Source organism: Melospiza georgiana, chromosome 5, assembly GCF_028018845.1.
Source record: "Melospiza georgiana isolate bMelGeo1 chromosome 5, bMelGeo1.pri, whole genome shotgun sequence".
Lineage (NCBI taxonomy): Eukaryota > Metazoa > Chordata > Aves > Passeriformes > Passerellidae > Melospiza > Melospiza georgiana.
Window position 1 is genome coordinate 36,219,906 of NC_080434.1, and position 15,888 is coordinate 36,235,793.

The following is a 15,888-nucleotide window of genomic DNA, read 5'->3' on the forward strand; positions in this document are numbered from 1 at the left end:
AAATGCAGTCTCAGAACTTATAAATAAAGCTCTGTGTGTGGTATTATTGTAAATAAGGAAATCAGCCCAAGCAGATTGCTTTGAGGCTTCAAAGCCCCTGATAATTTTTCTGTTAATTTTCTTTAAAAATGTGCAGAAATCTCTGCATGGGATTCAGTTAAGGTCAAAGTAAAAATACAAAAGGAACCATGTCATGTATTTCTAGTTTAGCAGAAGGGGGACAGTTAAGTCCCTTACAAGAGCCAATTTTTGTGAAATTAGAATTTATTTTTCCCTGTAAGGTGGGGCTAGAATCAGTTGCAAAATAGCACCCATCTTATAAATCCCCAGCCAAATAAGACTCCTTAATATTTTGGGAGAAGCTTTCACTTACCACACACAGAGAGCACATCATAATAGCACTGGGAAGTATTTACATTTTTCATGTCTTAAATATAACATAGTGTCTGCTTTAAAAAATACATTTTCAGTAGCCTTCAGCTGTGGTGTGTCCTAGATCAGTTCTTGTAAAGCTGTAAAAACAAGACATTGTTAGTAAGGATGTAAACTAAGGATATCTGTAATGATTTGCAAAATGTCAGAAAGCATCCAGGAGGAATGAACTTTGCTTACCATTTGCATAAGATTTTCAAAGCTCTTCAAAAATTCTTTGGGGCTTTTCTTCTCATAAGATTCACATGTTTTCGTCTCATAAGACTCACAGTGCTGGAAGATAAAGAGAATCATGGCACTTCTAAACAGCACATCACAATCCCTAATCAATCCTCAAGCTTTCTCACTGAAAAATCTGGAGGGTTGTAATCAATGCCGTTTCTAGCTGGAAAAGCTTTGATACAAGCTCTTCCAAAAGGGAAGGAATTTAGTAATGACACTTTTCATTGACTTTTTTTGCAGTGATCCCTGTCCCTCTGCCAGCACATTGTGTGGTTGCCAAGTACATGTATGTGAATTTTTATGGTCACAGGGAATGCTTTTCCCAAAAATTCAAAAATTGGACTTTTTGATTTTCAAAGTAATGAAAGGCAGATTACTGTTTCTAACAGACTTGCTTTCTACAATTCCCCCATTGCAGGGGGCAGCTGCTATAGAAAACAAGGAGCATTATTATTAATATGAGCGCTGTGAGGAAATCCTACCTCTCCAGAGTCTCTGTAGGTAAGTTTGTTCACAATTCTAATGGCTTTGTGGAACGCCACCTTATCTTGGCTGCTCGCTGGTTGTAATTTCTGGACGCCCTTCTTGAAGCAGGTCACAGCTGTGGACAGGCATCCCTCCTAGGGCAGAAGAAGGAGGAACTGGTTAAAACCAGTGTTGCTGCAGCTGTTTTTCCTGCTCATGTTAGATTGTGGTCCATGTGCAGAAGAAAGTATCCAGGGTATTAACTGAGAATATTCAGCTGTACCTTTTTTATTTTTTTAAATTAGTTTTTGATGTGCAGGTGATGTTGAGGCTTTACTTTGGCTGTTCTTGCATAATTACTTCAGTATTTCCTAATGAAATAAATGCGCACTTGGCTATTAATCATGACAGCATTTGAAAGAAAGCAGTCCTGAAGAGTAGATCAGTTACACGCAGTAGGTTTTCACCTGCTAAAGCATGAGCATTTTATTTTAAAAAAATGACTATGTGGGAATATATTTTTTTCTTCCTCATTTTGGTGCCTTTTCTAATAACGCTGGGTTAATTATTAGAATTGACGAAGAACTGCGTGTTTTGAAATACTATTAAAATGTTATGTGATAATATCAGAAATGATACAGAAACTATCCCCAAAACTAATCTAACAGTCAACAGAGAAAGGAAAGCGATGTTTACTGCAGCCAATTTAAGTTGCTTCCTGTTTTCCAAAGAAGGAAGCTGCTGATTACACGTATTAGGCTCCAAAGCCATCCTTGTTTGCATACCTACTGCTACCCAAGCTGAGTCTCATCTGCCTTATGAGTTGTCACTGCAGTTTGCTGCTTGGGCAAGGACAAGGCAGCTTTCATGGATGTTGCTTATAGCAAATTTTTCTAGCAACATTCTGTGTTGGTCAGATAAAACATTTTATTTTCCTTAAAAACCACACGTTTATGGTTGTTTCAAGCATCCTTACCGTAACTGGCCTTGCTTACTGGAAAAAAAACACTACTTGTCTTTTAAAGAGATCGATTTTCCAGCTGAAACTGAAAACGTTTTTGGTCTCATCCGTGCTGAGCTGAGAAACCAGCATTTCTCATCTGTGCTGCCTTTTCTGTTTTGCTGAGCTGTCACTTATAGCTGCAGCAGCCAACGAGCAGGGCACCACAAGGATTGTGGGGCCTGGTGGGTTGTCATGGGCTAAGCACTTTGGGGATGAGGCATGAAGGAGCACACACCACTGGAAATGTCTGAAGGGAGCTAGAAATGTGTAAAATATTTCTATCAGTGGCACTTGGCAGCAGCACTCTGCATCTGACTCAAACTGGCTTTACAGATGAGCCTGTGGAGCCCTTGCTTCCGGAATTAGCGATCAGCGGGGTGAGATACAGATCCAGGGCACTTCAGCATCTTGTCACTCAGTGTCACTTCAGCTGCACTGCCAGTCACTAGCAGGAGAGCTCATTTGCCCTCCAGGCTGGAATTACCTCAGCCTTAACACTGGTTTTTCACTTTTTAACACTGCTGGCTTCCCTTGAATTGACGTCCTCTAATCTCTCTTTATTCAAAGGAAAGAATACTCCATTGTTGAAGGTACAAGGAAATTATGTGGGAATGAATAGGGGCTAACAGTACACACAAAGGAACCTCAAGGAAGCCAAAATAGATCAGGATAAACCACCTAATTCTAAATGTTATAATAGGTGATTGAATTTTGAATATTGAAGACCAAATGCAAATCTGCAATGAGCAGGTTATAATAAAAAAAAATCAAATTTTGGTATTTGAAATACAGTTCTGTGAGCAACTTTTTATTAAATTGAGTTTCACTAGGCTGTGATGGCACCTAATCACTGAGTGCCACTTTAGCACACTGTGTTACATATTCAGTCACCCTGTAGGATGAGAAGTTTGTTCATTTGGTTGCTGGTGATAATTACTATTAGCCCACTAATGTTTTTTTACATGTTTTACGTTAGAAGCTGAACCCGTATCAATACCTTCTAAATATGAGAATTCTCTGTCTTCTCTAGTATTCAGAGGAGGCACTTAGGACCTCCCAGAATCAGACAGTAAAGCCCTAAGCTGCAAGTGAGCTGTTGTTTTCCTTCCTGAGCCGAGCATGACTGTTCTTAAGAAAAAAACCCCAACAACCTCATTAAGCAATTAGTCACTAGTTGTTGTATTTGCTTAGTTTCAGAGGCAGCGGCAAACGCTGGATTAAAATGACAACTAATAATCTCCTCCTTTTCACTTTGACACCACAGGTTAGAAAGAGTTTTAGTGGAAAAAGCCCAGCAATGAGTTTGTGCACTGAAGTCGTTTCTAGCGCTTCAAAGGAATGCATCTAGTTTGGTCATGCTTTTGTATATTTTTTGGCAAGTTAAACATGCACCGAGCTGTAAAGCCTAGGAAGAGGCTAACCAAAACCTGTGTGAAATGAGGTGAGTTTTTTTCCTTTCTTCTTGTAGCTGCTTGCAAGGGACTTTAGAATCCTGAGTAGATAAATTTTTAAGAATGTCTGCAGCTTTTACAGCATAGTAGTGCATAGTGATGGCTTTTCCATGTCAATCAAAATTGTTTGTGCTACAAGATAGGGCTCAAAAATTTAAGACAGCTGATAACACAAGTATAATATTAGGTAGTCACAGGTTGCTCTACATCTCAATTGCATGTTGAGGGATTATCAAAGCAGCATGCATTTACCCTCTAAATTTTTAAGATGTGATTTTACTATCATGAGCATTTAAATTCACAGTACATCCTGCATCCTACCACTTTTGAGAGTGCACAAACCTGGTGACTCACTGTATATAAGATCTTAACCTTGGAAGATGCAAAATATCAGCACTAAATAATGTGTAAATATGTATCTGTATTAAAAAAGGGTTCACAGGGAGCTGCCCTTGTGCTCCCCATTTTTTAACTGGTTATAATCTGAAGAGAATATTGGCAGGTGCAGTTTTGTCTTCCTGTTGGTAGCACAGTCCCTGCACGAACAGACTCAGAGCAGTGTGAGTGCACATGAGAGGAGGAACTCGTTGACATGGCCTTGCAGTGCCACTCTTGCCATTTGGCTGCACTGGGAGGCAAGGGGGGCAGCTCAGCCATGCTGGAGCTCATGGCAGCTGGAGGCACTTCCACTCCAAATACCTGCATCCCCAAAAGCACTGCTGCTTGGCTGGGTATCATCTGAATCCTCACTCTTAGCACTATTTGTTAATTAAATGGAATCTGTGCAACTCTGGATCTATTGGTGGGTTATGATACACATAAAAAAGCAAAATAGTAATTCCAATGCCAAAATAGAAACACTTCTGCTAATAAATATCCAGAAAAGAACTTTTAGAAAGTATTTTCTTACTCAGTCTAGCTTGCATTAAGAGTACTAGGTCAGAGATGTGAAGAACAAGACATTGTCCCATTTGTCAATGGAATAAACCAGCACAAAATCAAAATTATATAATTTTGAAAAAAATTTTAAAGCAGCCTCACCACAAAGTTTTCTGGTGTATGCAGCAATTCAGCATCCTAAAATAAAACAAATAAATCTAAGTTAGAAAATTTTTAACATTTGAAAGTGATGTCTCTCATAAGATACATACTAAGCAATGTCCAGTGCTTGGAAGTAATTTCAGTATTATGACAAATGCCATCACTTACCTTATCTTTCACCATTGTTTGTAAGTCTTCAATTTTCTTTTTAATCTGTTTGTATTTTAATGTTCTGGGTGAAGCTGCAGTCAGCATCATAGTGGAGCAGAAGAAAAGCATGCAGAAAATAATCATCCTCTTCATCCTGATGAGTTCTGTTTTAAAATGTGCCAGGAGCAAAGCTGTGCTGTTCAAGTGTAACACTCCAGTTTGAGCTGTGCTCAGGTAAACTCTGCACCTACCTATATATTGCTCCCTGCTGGAGATGGAGAACCCACCCATTTCAGTTTGGAAAGCTTTGTAGAATGGATTAATGAGTAACCCTTTTTTCTTTTCCACTGGCTAGGTGCATGTATGCAGGCTTGTGCGTGGGGGGGCAGGGATTGATGGAGTGAAAGAAAATGTGCCCCATCTGCACATTGGGCAGGAAAAAAGAGAAAATGGTGAATTCCCATTTTCACTTTGAGTCAAGAAATGAACGTACTAAAAAGTTAGTACTTAGAAACCACAGGCCTAAGTAAACAAAGATTCTGCATTTTTTTTCCTGTGTCATACAGCAATGAATCTCTTCAGTCCATCTACAGCTCTTCTGTACTCTTCTGGAGAAATATGACAGGACTTGTTTCAAAATTTAAATTTATTTATCTCACTTTATGGCTCCAAGGAGTGTTTGTCAGCTATTTCCTCCTGACATATATGAACTGTGGCTTTTTCATTCTCAGCTTGGATTGTGTTAGAGCTGTGAGTAAAAGCTCATCTTAGCATTTAAACCAGCTGAAATTTGCTTTATATTTGCTTGGAACCAGTAGCAGATACATGAACAGCATTGTGGAGGGCATGTCCACTGGGAGTGAAGTTTGCAGGGAGATACCTTGTCCTGGGAGAGATGAATCCCTGGAGCACAGCCATGACCAAGAGGGTCCAGTACTGGAAGGGCAGGGACTAAATCCTGGTGTGCCAGTCCCAAGGGACACTATTGCTTGTGGCAGGGATTCAATGCTTGTGGCACCTAAACACATTCAGCTACATCCTTCAGCAGCTGAGAATTTCCTTGGGAATGTAGAAGAATGTTTGAAGTCCAAACAAAAGTCTGTGCAGGCACTAGGGACTTACTGGACTTCCATCTCTAGGAATCAGTTCATTTTAAAATCCCTGATTTTGATATTTCATCACAAAGAGAAGAAAGCCAGCTTTAAATTACTTTTTTGTATTATCATTATTCAATTACTATCAATGGCACTGAAGGGTTCCTATGTGGAATTAGTAGAGAGCAGTTAAAGTCACTTGGGCACCTTCAGTTGTGATGAATAAAAAGATGGTCATGTATCTGTCAAATTAAATATTTTCTTTTGAAAATCTGAAGATTCCAGATGGCTTTGGGGATGCTTTACAAAATCTACACAGAGTTTGGACTGCAGTTGGATGTCTGGTAAACTGTATAGTATTCTGACATGGTATGAAATTCCCTGCATAAATCTGTCTGGTGGGTGAATTTGGGATGTCAGGCTGGGTCACTTGTTCATTGTTCATTTAAAAATGAGTGTTTAAGCTGGTGACAGCTCTATCTAACATGCTCTGGCATGTTTCTTTTCTATGTGCAAATGATTATTTACTCTATACTGTTTATGTGCTCAAGTAATTTTTCACCATTCAGAAAATGAATAGCCTAAAGGAATAAATTTTAAAAGTGTATGTGTAAATACACGTAACTGCACTCAGTCTCATGCATGCACACACAGACTCTCTCCTGGTGAAAAAGATAGCTACTAACACCCAATAAAAGAGAAATTCTGAAAAATGAGAACTGAAACAAGTAAGAAAAAATACTTTCTTCTCTCACATAGTCTGAAATTTCATTTCTTGAAGGAAAGGTAATGTGATGATTTTTCTTCCCCCCTATGGATTCATCTTAAAATAATTTTAGATAAGCAGCACAGCTGCACTGTGAAGTACAGAGGATCTAATTAAGTTTTATTTGAAATGTCTGTTAATTTATGGCTAGAGTTCATTAAAGGAAGTCAACAGCATCTTTGGTTTGAGAAGCCACATGGTGACCAATACTTCTTTTTGTCTTCTCTCCCTCCATCCCATTCCTGTCAAGCATTGCGGAATTATTTTTTCTTTGTCTAACACCTGCCTGAGGCTGCTGAGAACACAGAGAGGTTTTTTCCAACAGTGGTATTCTTTACACAAAGAGAAGTCTTGCCTTGCTCCTCTTTACCATAACTTTTACATAGGTTGTTGCCTGGTAATGTGGATGAACATTCATTTATCCTCTAATCCAATTTTTGATTGACAATTTGAAATGTTCATGGTAAAGAAACAGGCTGGTGCTAATGTTTACTTCTTATTGCCAGTATTTCAACTGTGGATTCTTCTGGAAAGTTTCTTTGAGCTCAGCTACAGTAGGTTGGTCGTGGTGGCATTGTCAGCCATTTATACATCTTTATTTGGTTGATAGGTTGGGAACTTCCCACTTGGATGTGTAACAGGACTCTGTTAGCTGTGACATCTTGAGGTGCTTGGCAGTGTTTCATGCAAAGAGATCAGTGAAGGTTTTTGCTGGTGCAGACAACTTCAGAACCATTTCAAAACTTTAGTTAATGCAGAGGGTAACTCTCCATGTGTTTTCAGAAGCTCAGGGCTTACAGGGGCAGAGGCAGATCTCCACCAAAATCATGGGAGGTGAGATTGCTCTGTCTAAACTACTCCAAATTAAATCACTTACATCAGAGATCAGTTTTAAAGCTGGTGGAGTAAATGGGAAATTAAACAATGGGCATTTGAGAATGTGATAACTTTTGTTTGCATATCAGGTCTCTAAAGCTGCTGTATAGACTTCTGTTTTGTGGTAGAGGCTGTAAGGCCACAAGAACTGCATCAAGGAAGCCATGCTGACAGAGAAAGTGAAATGCAGGGACAAAGGAGGACTTCCTCTATTGTCTAGGCAGTGGAGAAAACTCCTTGATATCCCCCTTATCAGATAAGAGCGAGCAGCAAGTTTTTATATACGTCAGTGCTCTCTTGTGGCTTAGGAACACGCTGAGTCAAACACTGACAGCCTCTCTCGCACTGCCCCGGCCCGGCCCCGCAGGGATGGCTGGAAAGAGGAAATGTGAGAAACCTCCCGGCCGAGCCCGCCGGGCCGGGCCCTCCTCTTTCCTCTTCGCGATGGTGCCACCCAAGAGCTGCATGACTTCGACCCCGAAAGCCCGGTTCCCCACCCACATTTTCCTTTACAGGAGAGCTCAATGGAGGCTTTTCCCATGGCTTAGTCATTGCAATGGCTCAGCCAAAAAAGTCTGTAATATACAGGGCTGCTTTCAAAGAATTTTTATAACTTAGGTTTGTGAAATTTCATGTATGTACTGTCCGTGACTTGAGGGATTGTAGGAGACAAGGGGAGAGAGTTATACTGGAAAATGGGAGACTAGGAAGAATATTCCTGTAAAACAGATTTAGAAAAACTAGTCTTCAAAATATTTCTGATAGCTTTGCAAGACAGTTCTACTCTCTTGTAGTCTTATCTTCCTATTATAAGCTTCAGTGTAGTTCTTTGGTCTTTGAACTTCGTTTTGTAATTGTAAAGAGAAAATCTAACTTGGGAAAAAAACTTATTCTTAACTTGTATTTGCTCTAAAAAATGAGAGTAATATAACTCTGAATGTGGAGACACAGGCACTAAAATATTAATAGGCAGCAATATAAAATTATTTACATTCTCCATAATGATCCTCCAGGGCTAAGTTGTAGCCTATTTCTTTCCAGTAATGCTTCTTAGGCACATAGTTTGATGTATTTGTGTCCTTACCAACTACTAATGACAAACTGTACTGAGGAAACATCCTGTCAACACCTTGAGCCTGAGACAAGCTTAGACCCACCCTGCACAGAGCCAGATATTCAGAGCTGTCGTCTTGTGGGCACATGATTTTAAGTATCCTCTAGTGCTGGGAGCAGCCTCCCACCTCCTGGGTCACAACTTTCTCTGCATGTAGGATGGAAGGAGCCTCACTGTGTGACCAAGTGAGCTCTTCTGCCACTGCACTGAGCCATGTCATGCAGTTCCTTTCACATCTCAGCTACAAACTCCTGCATAAGGCCTGAACAGTTTGATCCCTGTAACTAAGAGCTTAGAGCTGTGCCTGAACTGTGTTCCAGCTTTCATAGAGAGCTTCATTCTTCTTTACAGTCATGCTTATAATCTTTCCTCACTACCAGAGGACAGCCACGTTTAGAAGACAAGGCAGCAGCTGACAGGATGTTTGGCTACCACAGTTCTCTTAAAATTTTGAGGGCAGAAAGGAGTTGTTCAGCTGAAAGCCACAGATGGGGAGAGGTTGGGGCAAGTCATTGCTCCTGCTCTGTGTGGCAGCCAGGACTTCTGCTGCTCAGGGGTTTGATGCATGGCAGGTCTCCTTGTGAAGGATGGCCCACAGAGCACCACCTTTCTACCACAGGAGTGTTGTCTGTTTCCCAGCATTCCCAACACATCTCCCAATGATTCCAGTAAGAGATAAGCCTATGGTGTGAAAAGCAGGGGTGTGGTAATGCTGAAACCCAACAGCATGTGTCATGTTCATCCCAAATGTTGAGCAAGAAAAATCAGAAAAGGTACATGCAGGACAATGAATGGAGGATGCAGAATGGAACAATGCAAGATGCTTCCCTTGTTCATTTACTACTATTAGTGAACAGAAGGAGCGGAAGTCAGAAGAGACTGACACATTTCTGTGTTACAATACCAGCAGCATAAAACAACCTCTGAACCGTTTACAGGCTCAAGATGTGTGTGGTGCACAGTCTGGTACACAGCTAACTATTCCACTGGCAGCTGGGGCTCCCTGTATCCTGTTATGCCTTGCATGGTGATCAGCATGACACTACAGTTTTGATAAAAGGATTCAATGTTTGATGTTACAGATTCTTTTGGAAGTCACCCCCAGGGTTTGGTGAGGCTTCTGAGCTTGTGTGGGATCTCCACACCAGTGCATTGTTCCTCCTTACACAGCCTAAAGCTAAACACAGGGCACAGCCACTGAGGGGCTGTGGCCCCTTTTCCCTCCTCCAGCAGATCTGCTCTGATTTGGTCTTTACATAAAGTGATCTTTACATAAAATGCAATTTTCTCCTTTTTATTATGGTTGTTATTGGTAGAAGCAGATGACTGAATACCACTTATTTCTGACTAGTTCTGCTTTCTGGTTTTCAGGTACTGCCAAAATACCACAGATTGTACCCTCATTCTTCTATCTATATGTGTTTACTGTTTATACTCAGTCTCTAATAGAATTATTTTTAATAATAGTGTTGATTCCAAATCCTATGAACTCAGTCACATTATTCTCCTGCCCTTTCTTATGTGTCTTCCCAGGGCCAGTGTCACATCTCATGGTGCTGGGGCACCTCTGGCACAGCAAGAAGTAGTGAGGACAGAGGAGCAGTGTGACATTGCACAACAGGCTGCGGTCTGGATCCCTTTGGAGTGACTCCAAGTCCTTGCTTGCACACCAGCTCCTCAGCTTGCCCTGAGCACCACCGCTGTGTGTGCTGCAGACCACTGGATCAGCCTCCAGATGTGCTGCACTTCAGCCCCTGCAGCAGAGGGGAGGCTTTGCTGTGTCACACTGAATAGCTGAAGTGAAGGCTGAGGCAGAAGCCATGTCTGCAGTTCTCAGGGAGTACAAATCCAGGTGCTTTCTTCAGCAGCAAGGCCATTTAAAGAAATTTCTACTTCAGGTCGCTGCTACTCTCTGTCACAGTTTGTCACAATCTGAGGAGCCTCTGTTACAAGAGCCTTGGGTTAATGCACTGAAATCCCTCTTGCAAAGGCCTTGAGAGATCGTTTGTTTAGCTTTGTTTTAATTGCAATCATTTCACTATAAACCGTATTTTCTCCTTAGCACACCTGACAAATTTGCAAATAGAAATGAGTTGTTAGAAGCCTGACACTCCCGTCCTACTGCTTTACTACTGAGCACAACTGTGATCTGCTATGCAACAAGTGCCTCCTTAGCACATGAGGCTGAGGGGGCCAGTGGCTCCCACTCAGGAGCCTCATTCCAGGAACAGCAATTTGGTGCCAGTGCAGACACCATTTCATGATTCTGGCAGAATTGTTTTATGGAAGAGTGTTTAGGAGAATCTTAACTCTGCACATTTAGGACTCTTGAAGGTATGGTGCTGTTCAGGCAGGATTTGTTGTTACTTTTCAGGCAGTTACATCAATAAAAGCCCTGATGTAGAAGTAGCTATACTTGTCTAAAATTCTCTTAAATGGGAATACGCTTCTGTTTCTCATACATTAATTGCTCTGGTGATGAAATGCACTTAGTTATGACTTCTAACTTCATGACTAGATCTGCTGTTTAATTGTTTACAGGAGGCTGAAGAATGCTGAGGTAACTAGCTCATGCTATCCTTACAGATAAGTTAGTAACATTGTAAAAACAGTCTTTCTTGTTTTTTCTTTTTTTCCAGATGTCTCTTCATCTGTAAGTAGCTGTATCTAATGCAGGGATGAATGTGTGTGCCTTTGCCTGCAGATGTATCTGTTATGTGCACACACATACAGATTTGAGAAGCTATATAGCAGTTGTTTGCATAATGAGTTTCATTTCTCTTCACAGGTCAGCACCTTTAGCGAACCTTGGAAAAACTATTGTGTGAGCAGTCAGCACACCAAGGCAGCAGCACCCGGTGGGTAGAGCTTGTCTTGGATAAAAAGCTGAATGCTGTGGTTTCACTGACTTGTCGTTGAAACCTTGTGGTTTCTGTGTAGGAGGCTGTATAGGCTGGACACATTCGACATCCTTGTTTCTGAGCTGTGAAATCTGTACATCTAATTTATGAAAATTATCTCTGGTTCAATTTTATTCTTTTTGTTTTAATGAAGTCAACATATTTTCCTTGCATTCAGTAGAAATGGTAATGGAAATGTTTTAAGATGCATTGTGAGCATTTTTGACCTCAAAAAGTGAGACAAGTCGAGATATTCTTGGTTATGATTAAGGTCTAGGAAGGAAATTTTAAATTAAATGCAGAGAGCCAGATGCGAGAGGAAAGCGTTTTCTGAAGTGTGGAGACAAATAGAGTAAGTAACTGTGGAAAATGACAGAGGAATTATAAAATAAAAATCTTCCACCTGAGAATTTGATTTTTATAAACCCCAAAAAGCTTAGTAAAATAATTAAGAGTAAACAATGGTGTTGGTACCATTTAAGGTCACCAGCAGTATCTCTAGTCTGAAAAGGTGGTCTGAATAAATAAATTTTTAAAAACCAAGACTAAAGAATCTAAAAGTAAGACAGAAGGAGCTGCAGCAGAAGCAGTAGCAATTCCAACAAAACACAGTGGGACACTTGATCACTTGGGTGTTTTTCCTTCTGTAGTTGAGTTCCACACTGCATTCAGTGAATTGATTCTCAGGATGACAGAATCATCACTTAACTGGAGCCAGGAGAGCCATGGACCACCTGTATGAGCCTTTACTCCTTCCCTCACTCTCCTCCCTTCTGCTCTGGTGAGTGCCTCCCATCCTGTAACTCCCCAGAAAGCTGAGCTGCAGCAATACAGGACACCTGAACCTCTAATATTGGCAAAGCCCATTCCCTTCACTGTTGGCAGCAGTGACTGCCCAAACTTTTGAGTTTTCACCAACAACAGTTTTGCCTCTTTCAGGCAAGTTCCCAGAAACATGTACACCATTCCCTCTGAGTGAACCTATGGGAATGAATTAAAAATGAGAAAAGACCTCTGGATTGAAAACAAAGGAGAAGAGAAATAACATTCAAGTTAATAAAACAAAGTTTCTTGCTGATATGTAAGTGAAATTACTATTTGTGTGAAAAGAAACAACAAGTCAGTGTGTTTGTGGGAGTACCAAAATCTGTCTGAAAACATTAGTCAAAGCATTCTTTGTGAATAAAGATTGAAAGTGTGATCACCCACTTAGCTATTTCAGAGGGATGACTGCAAGATTCATTTTAATAATTTTCAGTAATTTCCATATCAAAACATCGATAGAAGACCATAAATTTTAATTCCTCATTACTATCTCATTGGTCCATCCTGGAAACTTGTTCCTTTTCAAGGAAAAAAGTTTAAAATGTTACTCTAACATTGTATGTTTGACTGGCAAATTAAGGTATCTTGTCCTGCTTGTGTTTCCTTTTCATAAATTGGAGACAGCAAATATGATGTCTGCATCTGTCAGTGAATATACAAGAAAATAGTAAAACTGGTCTCTAAAAGTACTCTTCTGGTCAAGGACATTTTGCTTGCCTGTTACTTATGAGTGTGCTTCTTGCACACTTTACAATTGATACCTGTTCCTTGAGCAGGACAGTTCTGTTTCTCTGAGCTATCTCGTGGGAAACCAAAAGGCAAACAAGGAGGCACTGAAGATCCTAGCCCAGAGCAATGGTAGCTTTTGAAAATCACATTTTCCCTGTTATCACTGCAATATATGCAGGTAGGCAGATAACCAAGGATTAGCTTTCTTCTGAAGCACCCAGATTTTACTCAGAAGCAATAGGATTCATCATTCATTCCCATATAGCTCAGTTTCCACTCCTGGATTCTCCTCTTCTGACTATTATAAAGATCACACAACTAATTTGTTATTCAACCTATGGAAAAACCCTGTCAATGCCTCTTCTGCTTGGTAGCTGAGCCTCCCAGGATAGCTGCATCTCTTAAATCTCTCCTGCTGTAGTTTTGAACCCCTATGTTGAGAGCAGCTGAAAAATCAGAAGAGATGCTGATGGCACTCCAAAGACTGCAAAAAGCTTGTACTTGATACTGCTGCACAAAGGGCAAAAATGTGAAGGGAAGTGGAAACATTTAACCTGAGGACAGGAAAGCTCACGAGAATCTCAGAAAAAAGGAGACAAAGATGTAATTTCCAAAACAATACCCGGAGATCAAAGGAGGCTGATGCGCTTTCAAACACTGTTTGTGCTGGATCTGCAAGGAAAGGTTAAAGAATGTGCTGTGAAAAATGCAGAGTATGGTAGAGAAGCAACAGACCCTGAAGAATTTTTTTTGTCTCTTTTCCTTGCCATTGCCCTCTCCACGACTGATTTGGCCACACTGAGAGAACTGTCACCGTTTGCTTTAAATTGCCTTTAAATTGAGCAGAGATGAAACAGTTCTACCCTCTGATATAATCACGTGCCATGGAAGCTCTCCTTACTCTTTGTCTGAGCTGCATTGTTTTCTCCTTTATTGCTAGACCTAGTTCAGTGCACACTTCCCTCTCAGCTCTGTTCATCATATCCTGATTGTTTTTATTAAGTTTGACCAATTTGTGTCAAAGCTAATAAATAACTAGAAATATAAAAATATTCAGTGCTGACGCTTTCATATGATCATTTCAGTTGTCCATTAATTATATTTAATTATGGAGTTTTATTTCAAATAGTTTTAAAAGCTAGGAAATCAACCTTTCTTCATTGTTTAAAGCAGAATATCCAACCTGCAGTGAGCTTTTTTTTTTTCTTGTTCATCTCAATAGTTGCAGTGTGTTTTATGCCATTTTGTATGGTTTCTGTCAAATTAAAAAGATGCTCTCCCTTGTTTAGATGATCAGTCTAACATTTGTAGTCATTCTCTGTGCTTTCTTAGATCTTTATGTTTCAGTACACATGCCCTGAACAATTTTTGTTTTTTCACAGGTGACAAACAGTGCCAGAGTTATATAAAGTGAGTAACCAGTATTCCAGAAAATGGTGGGCAAAGGAAAAGGACACAAGTAAAATCAGACCCTCAGTACAAAAAGCCTGAGGTTGGTTCTTGTCCTTCCTGCTTGATGCAGGAGGGTGATCTGATATAGAAAAAGAAGGTCAGTAAGCCAGTGTGCTAAAGTAGAAATACCCAGGCACTTCAAGGCAGTTCATAAGGGGCAGGGGTAATGCAGATTGAAGGTAAAAGAACTTCTGCCTTAATAATTTTTATCTGCTTCTAACAGGGCCAGGACAGTTTTCATTAACTTACCAGGCTAGGGAATGTGGATTGCCACCTGTTTGGACAGGTAGTTTCCTTTTTCTCTTACAAAAAAAAGTAGTGAAACTTTTGGAATTCAAACTATCATTATATTTATGCTACTCCTTGATGCTTAAAGAAAGAAAACTTCAATGTTTTTATTAAGACTGAGAGGATGGTCAGGAGAAGCCAGTATTTTGTACATTAGATTGTCTTCTCTGTATAAAGTTGTATTTCATACAATACAGTGTCTTTTCATTAGTGTACATCAATCTTCAGTGTTACTTAAAATCATCCATAAGTTAGTGGAAAATGGCCTAATATGGGTTGCTGTGGACTGCTGTGCCATATTAGTTCTTTAGACCTACACAGCACTTTATTGCACCTAGTGAAAATGGGGTAAAAGAGCCTTGTTAGCTATTTTTTCTGTTCCCATTTTATCCATTGCCTGGAATGACAATCCCTTTGGCTGCCTCTTGCCCTGGACTTCTTCCAAGAAATCTGCACATTCCTTACTGAGGGGATTCAAGGGAACTTGCACCTCCAGGGTGTTGATTTACTTTTCTTCTCCTATGAGCCAGGATTTCTTCAAGAATGACACTGTGCAATGAACAAGAGCAGCTCAGTGCCAGGGTGGGGATTCACATATCCGTGCATAAATCAGAACAGCTGAATGCACACCTCTCTTGCCTCTCACTCTAGTACTGAGAAAGCTTCCCAGGGCTGATTAGTCATTTGAGTGAAGTGCAATAAATGTCAGAGAAACGAATTAAAACACCACCTTGCTGAGTGTGAGGCATAGCTGCTCTCTAGTGGACTTGTGAATAGTGTCAGCAGCTCTGAGTACACTTATCCCCAGAAAATAATAATACAGATATTCTGCTGAGAGATAGGTGGAAACTCCCTACACCTGTGAGTTCAGCTGCTTCACTTTCTTGTCACCTCTTCTCTCTTTGTGGCTGACTTAGACCAGAGCTACAGTGAAAAAACAATGCAGAAGCATCTTTAAAAGCTATCTCCTGTCCAGTGCTGTGGAGGGACAATATTTCATTGTCTCTATGTTGTGGGTTTGTTTGCAGAGGACACTGTTTCCACTCAGCATCCTGAGAGTGAGAAGTATCTTAGAGCTAA

The 15,888-nt window shown here is 40.4% G+C and overlaps 1 protein-coding gene and 1 long non-coding RNA gene across 2 annotated transcripts; one reads left to right on the plus strand and one right to left on the minus strand.

Moving 5' to 3' along the window:
- Positions 1-497: 497 nt before the first annotated feature.
- On the minus strand, positions 498-4,917 carry IL21 (interleukin 21). Its single transcript, XM_058025162.1, has 5 exons — positions 4,783-4,917; positions 4,615-4,650; positions 1,137-1,274; positions 613-705; positions 498-512 (listed from the first exon to the last, which is right to left on the minus strand). The coding sequence occupies exons 1-5, from the start codon at positions 4,915-4,917 to the stop codon at positions 498-500; spliced, it is 417 nt and encodes a 138-aa protein (XP_057881145.1).
- Positions 4,918-11,381: 6,464 nt separating this feature from the next.
- On the plus strand, positions 11,382-13,302 carry LOC131083791 (uncharacterized). Its single transcript, XR_009114480.1, has 3 exons — positions 11,382-11,472; positions 12,165-12,295; positions 12,454-13,302. It is a non-coding gene; the product is annotated as an uncharacterized LOC131083791 (long non-coding RNA).
- Positions 13,303-15,888: the final 2,586 nt, after the last annotated feature.